This window comes from Scardinius erythrophthalmus (genome assembly GCF_964197995.2).
Source record: "Scardinius erythrophthalmus genome assembly, chromosome: 1".
Classification (NCBI taxonomy): Eukaryota; Metazoa; Chordata; class Actinopteri; order Cypriniformes; family Leuciscidae; genus Scardinius; species Scardinius erythrophthalmus.
This window is the reverse complement of record NC_138221.1, coordinates 24,323,846-24,333,246: the sequence shown is the minus strand read 5'-3', so window position 1 is coordinate 24,333,246 and position 9,401 is coordinate 24,323,846. Positions and strand designations below refer to the sequence as shown.

General features: G+C 49.0%; 1 protein-coding gene across 1 annotated transcript in view; it reads left to right on the top strand.

Moving 5' to 3' along the window:
• The first annotated feature begins 346 nt into the window (after positions 1–346).
• The window catches only part of LOC308697612 (caspase recruitment domain-containing protein 10), a 30,283-nt gene continuing 21,228 nt past the window's right edge, over positions 347–9,401 (top strand). The window contains exons 1-2 of the mRNA XM_081376966.1: positions 347–440; positions 4,713–4,934. Of these exons, the coding sequence (XP_081233092.1) occupies positions 434–440; positions 4,713–4,934 (229 nt within the window). The 5' untranslated portion in view covers positions 347–433. The remainder of the gene's footprint in view (positions 441–4,712; positions 4,935–9,401) is intronic.

Below are 9,401 nucleotides of genomic sequence, written 5' to 3'. Positions count from 1 at the left end.
ACAATCATCGGTCAGTCGTATAAAAGCGATCAGTGTTATGTCCAGTTACAGTATCATGTCTCCCTCCAGTGGATCATCCTCATCCTCACCGGCATGAACTAACAGGAGGACACTGCACTCTCTGACTCTGACCCGCCCGGAATGTGACTAATTACACTAGTGAAATATTAACACGAACATTGTGACACACAGTTTACAGTGTGCCTTCAATCAGTCACACTCATATGTTGAGTGACTCAGGCATTTTGACGATTATTATAGCCTACCTTGGAGACGGAGTGGTAGCTTAAAGAGAGAGAGAGAGAGAGAGAGAGAGAGAGAGTGAGTCCGGTTGCTCATATCAAACTTGGCTTCTCGTCTTCTTTGATTTGTGTCTGAAGTGTTGCTGTTGTTCTTTCCCTCTCTCGTCTCGTTTGCTCATCTGCTGTGGATCATGAGCGGTAAGATGTTTATCTCATCAGCCACTTGATGAATCGATTCATAATACAGAATAAGATCAGTTTGAATCAATTCATTAAATGTTTGATTTAAAGAGCGATACTTTGGAATTGTGTGACATTATGGACCAAAACACGTTTAACCTTCAAACTTGATGAGTTTCTTCTGTTGTTGTGTACTAGCCCAGCTAACAAAAATATGTTTTTGCTAACGTTCCATTTCTGAATGTTCTTTTTTTATCATGGTCATGCGAACATGAAGGGAAAAACCAATTTTGTAAACATTACGGGAACGTTATTTTGGAATGTTTTCAGAACGTTCTGAAAAATGTAACATTTAATTTTTTTTAGATGAACATCCATCTAAAATGTGTCAGATAAAAAATAAAAAAAAAACCTTGAATAATGTGTTATGTTTTGCACTACATTATTAAAAAACAGATAACTCTGAACGAAGGTTCTGTAAACATTACTGGTAGAACGTTTGTTCATAACTTTTGAGAAAACCTTTGCCAAAGTTCTGAGAACATTCCCTGTTCGCTGAGTTGTTAGTGTTAGTATAGTGTCTGTAGTAGTTTTATGTTAGCATTGTGTTAATATTACTGTAGTGTTGTTGTTTGTTTTGTTTGTAATGTAGCCTGTAGTGTTAGCAGTGTGTAGTGGTAAAGTTCCCAGCTGTGGATTCCTTCACTATGAGACATTCATTGAGATTCCAGCATGTGTTTGGACCTGCCTCACATACAAACCCCTCACACACCCCTTTTCTTCATCATCTCTCTGGTAGATTATTTTTTGTGTGTGTGCTTGCAAGAAAAAAGCTATGTTTCAAAAATCTTTGAGACAAAGTTGATAGTTACATGAAATGTAACTGATATCTTCTGTGGGTGTGCAGGTATCGGCAGGCTTGGGTGAAAATGAAGTTAGTTTTCCATAGTTCCTCTGGCAGTGTTATCGCACTGTCTGTTTGATGATATCGCATGTACAGTGAGAGGATGGTACCACCTGCATTCTTCTGCTGTGAGAAAACTGCTCTCTTACAGTCCCTCTTTCGGCCCTCATGCAGTGCATTAACATGTTTACGTCTGTGTTTTATGATCATGTGGATCTACGATATTTCACCTTCATCATATGCGTTCACTTCAATCTCATGAAAAACTAGCTATTTTAAAGGGGTCATATAATGGTACATGCACTTTTACAAGTTGACTGTACTGAAATGTGTGTTGGCAGTGCCTGTACACAACCATCATAAAATGATAAAAATCCATCCAGTGTTTTTTTTTTTTTAATCTCCTTATATGTTTTCCCCTCTCTCAAATCAAGCCGTTCGACCTAGTGACGTCACACGGTCGGACGCCCATCCCACGATTGTTGATTGACAGCAGCGTTTCAACACAGACCCGCCCCGGCCCGCTCGTGAGCGAGCTGTCAATCATCATAGTCCGCGCGTCATTGTTGATACGCTGGACTGGAGCACTGTCTATGAGCAGAATGGCGTCTAAGCGATTGTGGTGTTCTGTTCTTGGGCGTAATAACGAACACAGCAGTCATTTTGATGTTCCTAAATCCGAACCGCTGCAGACGCAGTGGCTGAGTTTGTTTTTGAAGGGAATATTCCCCACGATCAACGTCAATGCTTTCATTTTTGCGCGAATGATTTCACACACCAGACTGCTCGAGGGTCAGTAAAGCTGGTTTTGCTAAGAAGCTTCTCCTGAAAAAGGATCGGTACCAACTATTCGTGTTTCTGCTGCACCTCCAGAAGAAGAAGTGAGTGTAATGTTTTATTAACCTTTATATTAATATTTATATTAGTGCTATCAAAGTTAGCGCGTTAATAACGCGTTAACGCAAAATCATATTAACGGCACTCATTTTTTTAACACGCGATTAACGCAGCGCGTATTTTCTGTTTGACCCGTGGCCCAACCCCTAGTTAGAGAAATGGAGATACACAGTGTTGACAACTTTGCGACATTGCAGAACCCTTTAGCGATTTTTTCCCTTCAAAAAAGCGCACAAACCTTATTTAGTTTCCGAGAATTTACAGGTGTTGTGCCGAATTTCGACCTCCTGCCATATTATTACCCCCCTCGTTGAAGTCAGTACCTGATTGCCTAATCCTAACCCCACCCCTAATCCTAACCCCTCCCCCACAACTAACCCTAAACCTACCAATACTAGGGGGGTAATAATTTGGCGGGGGTCGAAATTCAGCACAACACCGGTACTGCTCTCCCAGCACGCACGCGCGCGCGCCTCTCTCTCTCACTCTCTGCGTCTCGCGTTAGAGGAGCAGCGCTTTAATTCAGTTAAACACAGATATTATGTTGCTTCTCTAATTTTACATGCAAGTAGCCGAAATCACATATTTTATGTGTATTTGATTTCATCAGACGACGGCTCGATTATCAGGATTTTTGTGCAGATTAACATCTTGGAAGGAGAGCTGGTTATGTCTTAATGGGTCGCGTTTCAGTCACCATTTCATATTCATTCCGTTGTTTGACAAAAGAAACAGTAAAATATACCAACGAAAACAGTTTTATTTAGAATTTAGCTTAATTAAAATGGGCACAGAGAGAGACAAACTAATGTAATAATAAATAATATATGTAGGCTACATTTAGAATTTTCAGAAGAGCTGCCCTGTCATGCAAAAATCTAAACATGTTTGTGTTAGTAAATTGCTCAGTGCAAAGAAAGAGAAGTAATGGGAACCTGGTATTTCTTTGTTCTTTCTACATGTGTCTAATAAACATGAACAAGTTCTTTGAAAAAGATCTATGACCTTTGAAACATCTTCAACGTCTCGTCTTCATGCTCTATGTTGACTATGTTTTCAATAATAAACATGCATTTGCATAAAGCATCCATATTTATCCATGCCCATGTTGATTAGAGTATTACAAACTTGAAAAGTATTAATTTAAGGTACATTTAGAACAAATAAAAAATGTGCGATTAATCGCGACAGCCCTAATTTAGATTAATCTTTGCAAATCGCTTGCTGCACGCTTCACGATGAATGCGGCTGTTTACACTCAGGGTACATTACGGCATGTTTTCTATGTATGATGTTCTCGATATAATTCATAATCCCACGTTTATAATGGAACACCGCGTTATGGTTATTGTGTTATTATTAGTGTTATTATTTCAAACGGTGTACGTACAGAACAGAGGGGCGGGGTGAGCAAAGCTCATTATCATTTAAAGACACATGCACTAAAAACGGCGTGCTGAAAACAGAGCTGTTTTTGACCAGGTAAAATTAGTGTTTTCTTACAATACTAATGAGAATTTTTAATTAAAGTATATTACAAACTTTTAATTTAGACCCTAAAGAATCATATTAGCTTGTGCAAAAATGGCATTATATGACCCCTTTAAGAGATGTTGTATTAATTTGTACGATGTGATACGGAATTTTTCTTTTCAGAAAAAAACTAGCATGAACTTTGGCGAATGTTCTGGCAGTATATGAATAGAATGTTCATTCAACATTATCTGGTCTTTAATAAAGTTCTCAAAACGTTAGCTCAAAAACATAGGTTTTTCCGTGAAACAAATATCAAGGACCACAATAGAAGTTAATGCAACTTTAATGTGTTATCCTTGACAAAGGAGTTTTACTACTTTATGGTTACTGTATTGCTACTTTTTATGTCAAATAAACTCAACTCAACTCAAAACTTGAATTATCAGTGAATTGCCAGCAAAAAAAAAAAAAAAAAAAATCTACGAGTTGTCGTCAAAATTCGAAAGGAGCTACGAATTGCCGGCAAAACATAGGCTAAAATAGTTTTGAATTGATGCTGAAACGTAAAATTACGAGTTAAACAGTTGAGGTTTACCGTTTTCAAATCCATTCAGCCGATCTCCGGGTCTGGCGGTACCACTTTTAGCATAGCTTAGCATAGATCATTGAATCGGACAAGACCATTAGCATCTCTCTCAAAAAAAATTACCAAAGAGTTTCGATATTTTTCCTATTTAAAACTTGACTCTTCTGTAGTTACATCGTGTACTAAGACCGACGGAAAATGAAAAGTTGCGATTTTCTAGGCTGATATGGCTAGGAACTATACTCTCATTCTTGCGTAACCTTGTGACCTTTAAGCTATTTTTTTGACCTACAGTATATATTACCATCCTTGATGTAGCTACTACAACTACCACAAAAACAGGAAACGGGCACAATTTAGCCACTTTTCTTGCCACCCACACCTACACTTGAGAAGAGCCCCCTGTGAAGATCTTGTGTTTCCACAGGTGAATGGCTGCAGGGAGACGAGAGCTCGGTCATGACCCCGTCAGAGGAGGAGAAGTGCGAGGAGCTCTGGGAGCGAGTGGAAGGAGTTCGACACAAACTGACCCGCATTTTAAACCCGGCGAAGCTGACGCCGTATCTGCGGCAGTGTAAGGTGATCGACGAGCAGGACGAGGACGAGGTGCTCAACTCCAGTCAGTATCCGATGAGAATCAGCAGAGCCGGTGAGGACGCAGAACACCACACATCAATCACATCACAGCGCTCATAAAGTAGTGATGGAAACGCTGCTCTACCATTGTAACCAGTAGGTGGCTACAGAGGATGCTTATTGGCTAACTAGCTATTTTCACTCCCTAATATCTATTTTTCACTCGTTTTGCTTTTTAATTCATTTTAAGGCATTATGATTGATAAAATTTATTTGATCTACACCTCAAATTAAGCTCAGTGCTTTATTGTCATGTGAATGTGAATAAATGTGTTGCAGGTTGATTTAAGGTAAGTCATGTCAAGTCATCTTCATTTATATAGCGCTTTTAACAATGTAGATTGTTCCAAAGCGGCTTTACAGAGATACAAGGATAGTTTAAAGACAGAGATTGTTTTGGCTTTAAAACAGTTCTTGAATGAAGTTATTTTCCAGCTAAAGTTAGTTTGATTGATTCACTTCTGTCACAACGATCATTAGTTATTAACTTGGGGGCCACTAACATGACACCTGTCACGGTCACGTTCTTCAGCCTTCATCTGTGTGTGCACTTCATTCCCCAGAATCCTCCATGGCGCACACCTGCACTCACTCACCCAATCACCAATCATCATCACCTGCACTCCCTCATTAACCACCCTTTATATTCAGCACTCTCCCTTCACTCCTTGTCTGGTCTCGTCGATGTTCACATGACCCACAGACTTCCGAACACTTACCTGGATTCCTACCTGTCATTTCATCCTCTCCAATCCGTCCTGCCTGCCATCCTGTTCTGCCTTCAGCCCGACATCATCTGCAAAGAGAAAGAAAGACAAGGACATTACCAACCAGCTAAGCATCCACTGTTATTCTGTGTTTCTGTTACTCACCATCTGTCTGCATCTCCACACTCCCTGAAAATAAACTATTAACCTTACCATCTTGTCTGCATCCTCTGTAAAACCCTGACAGAAGACCAGACCACACGAAGCATGGAAGTTGCTCACTTCACCCTAACCCCAGCTGATCGTCTGATTCATTGTTTTCAAGATGGCTGCTCAATCGAGGAATATGTCGCCGGCTTTCTGGAGCTTTCTGTTGGGGTAAGCTGGACAGATGATGTCCTAAAAACAGTATTTTGGGGCGGACTGGATAACCATCTGTACCAGCAAGCTCCAGCGGAGGCAATCCCAGGCTCATTTGCCCAGTATCTAGATCATGTGTTGTGGTTGAGTGGCTCAAGGTTCACCGTAGGTGAGGTTGAGGACATCGCCACTCAACCACCATCTCCAGCCATCTTCACCACGCCACCCATCATCATCCGGAATTCAGTCACCAGCACTAGCGAGCCTGCATTTGACGCCAGTCCAGCCGAGCCTGCACTTCACGCCAGTCCAGCCGAGCCCGCACTTCACGCCAGAGCTGCCGAGACCAAGGCAGTAGGCGTCGTGCCCGCCGCCCCTGAGTCTATGAGCGTCATGCCCGCCGCGCCTGTGACTGTCAGCGTCGCCTGCCCGCCAGAGCCAGAGCCAGTCGCCTGCCCGCCAGAGCCAGTCGCCTGCCCGCCAGAGCCAGAGCCAGTCGCCTGCCCGCCAGAGCCAGAGCCAGAGCCAGTCGCCTGCCCGCCAGAGCCAGAGCCAGTCGCCTGCCCGCCAGAGCCAGAGCCAGTCGCCTGCCCGCCAGAGCCAGTCGCCTGCCCGCCAGAGCCAGAGCCAGTCGCCTGCCCGCCAGAGCCAGTGAGCGTCGTTCTCCCCGAGCCAGAGCCAGAGTTTTCAAAGCCCTCATCGCTGGTCCCGTCCAGCACAAAGCCCTCATCGCTGGTTCCGTCCAGCTCAAATCCCTCTTCATCGCTGGTCCCGTCCAGCTCAAATCCCTCTTCATCGCTGGTCCCGTCCAGCTCAAAGCCCTCATCGCTGGTCCCGTCCAGCTCAAAGCCCTCATCGCTGGTCCCGTCCAGCTCAAAGCCCTCATCGCTGGTCCCGTCCAGCTCAAAGCCCTCATCGCTGGTCCCGTCCAGCTCAAAGCCCTCATCGCTGGTCCCGTCCAGCTCAAAGCCCTCATCGCTGGTCCCGTCCAGCTCAAAGCCCTCATCGCTGGTCCCGTCCAGCTCAAAGCCCTCATCGCTGGTCCCGTCCAGCACAGAGCCTTCTTCGCCGCTGGTCCCGTCCAGCACAGAGCCCTCTTCACCGCTGGTCCCGTCCAGCACAGAGCCCTTTTCACCGCTGGTCCCGTCCAGCACAGAGCCCTCTTCACCGCTGGTCCCGTCCAGCACAGAGCCCTTTTCACCGCTGGTCCCGTCCAGCACAGAGCCTAGCACAGAGCCTTCACCGCTGGTCCCGTCCAGCACAGAGCCCTCTTCACCGCTGGTCCCGTCCAGCACAGAGCCCTCTTCACCGCTGGTCCCGTCCAGCACAGAGCCCTCTTCACCGCTGGTCCCGTCCAGCACTGAGCCCCCTTCACCGCTGGTTCCGTCCAGTACAGAGCCCTCTTCACCGCTGGTCCTGCCCAGCACCGAGCCTTCACCGCTGGTCCTGCCCTGCACAGGGCCTTCACTGTTGGTCCCATTCAGCTCAACACCCTCTTCACAGCTGGTCCTGTCCAGCTCAACGCCCTCTTCACCGCGGGTCCTGTCCAGCTCAACGCCCTCTTCACCGCGGGTCCTGTCCAGCTCAACGCCCTCCTCACAGCGGGTCCTGTCCAGCTCAACGCCCTCCTCACAGCTGGTCCTGTCCAGCTCAACGCCCTCCTCACAGCTGGTCCAGTCCAGCTCAACGCCCTCCTCACAGCTGGTCCTGCCCAGCACAGAGCCCTCATCGCTGCCCAGCACAGAGCCCTCATCGCTGCCCAGCACAGAGCCCTCATCGCTGCCCAGCACAGAGCCCTCATCGCTGCCCAGCACAGAGCCCTCATCGCTGCCCAGCACAGAGCCCTCATCGCTGCCCAGCACAGAGCCCTCATCGCTGCCCAGCACCGAGCCCTCATCGCTGCCCAGCACCGAGCCCTCATCGCTGCCCAGCACCGAGCCCTCATCGCTGCCCAGCACCGAGCCCTCATCGCTGCCCAGCACCGAGCCCTCATCGCTGCCCAGCACCGAGCCCTCATCGCTGCCCAGCACCGAGCCCTCATCGCTGCCCAGCACCGAGCCCTCATCGCTGCCCAGCACCGAGCCCTCATCGCTGCCCAGCACCGAGCCCTCATCGCTGCCCAGCACCGAGCCCTCATCGCTGCCCAGCACCGAGCCCTCATCGCTGCCCAGCACCGAGCCCTCATCGCTGCCCAGCACCGAGCCCTCATCGCTGCCCAGCACCGAGCCCTCATCGCTGCCCAGCACCGAGCCCTCATCGCTGCCCAGCACCGAGCCCTCATCGCTGCCCAGCACCGAGCCCTCATCGCTGCCCAGCACCGAGCCCTCATCGCTGCCCAGCACCGAGCCCTCATCGCTGCCCAGCACCGAGCCCTCATCGCTGCCCAGCACCGAGCCCTCATCGCTGCCCAGCACAGAGCCCTCATCGCTGCCCAGCACAGAGCCCTCATCGCTGCCCAGCACAGAGCCCTCATCGCTGCCCAGCACAGAGCCCTCATCGCTGCCCAGCACAGAGCCCTCATCGCTGCCCAGCTCAGAGCCCTCATCGCTGCCCAGCTCAGAGCCCTCATCGCTGCCCAGCTCAGAGCCCTCTTCGCCGCTGGTTCCGCCCAGCTCACAGCCCTCTTCGCCGCTGGTTCCGCCCAGCTCAGAGCCCTCCTCGCCGCTGGTCCTGTCCAGCTCAGAGCCCTCCTCGCCGCTGGACCAGTCCAGCTCCAAGCCCTCTTCGCCGCTGGTCTTGTCCAGCTCAGAGTCCTCTTCGCCGCTGGTCCTGTCCAGTCCAGAGCCGCCTTCATCACTGGTCCTGTCCAGCCCAGAGCCGCTTTCGCCCCCTGCCTCTTCCAGTCCAGTGTTAAAGCCTGATATTTCCCCAAAGGAATTTTGGGGGGGGGGCTATCAGTCGTCTCCGCCATGGCCACCTGAAGGGTCCTCACCGCCGTGGCCACCCGAAGGGTCTTCTCCGCCATGGCCACCCGAAGGTTCTTCTCCGCCATGGCCACCCGAAGGGTCCTCACCGCCATGGCCACCCGAAGAGTCCTCTCCGCCATGGCCACCCGAAGGGTCCGCACCGCCATGGCCACCAGAAAGGTCCTTACCGCCATGGTCCCCTGCTCAGCCTGTATCACCATGGTCCCCTGATCAGTCTGCTTCACCTTGGTTCCCTGCTCAGCCTGCACCGTCCTGATCACCTCCTCTGTCTGTCCTGCCACCATCCTGGAGTCCGTACTCCTGAACCTGCTCCACCTTCCCGTCACGGACTCCAGGGTGCCCACCCCCCCTCCCGTATGCTGCCTTCTTCGGCGCGGGACGCGCCTTACGGGAGGGGGGAGTAATGTCACGGTCACGTTCTTCAGCCTTCATCTGTGTGTGCACTTCATTCCCCAGAATCCTCCATGGCGCACACCTGCACTCACT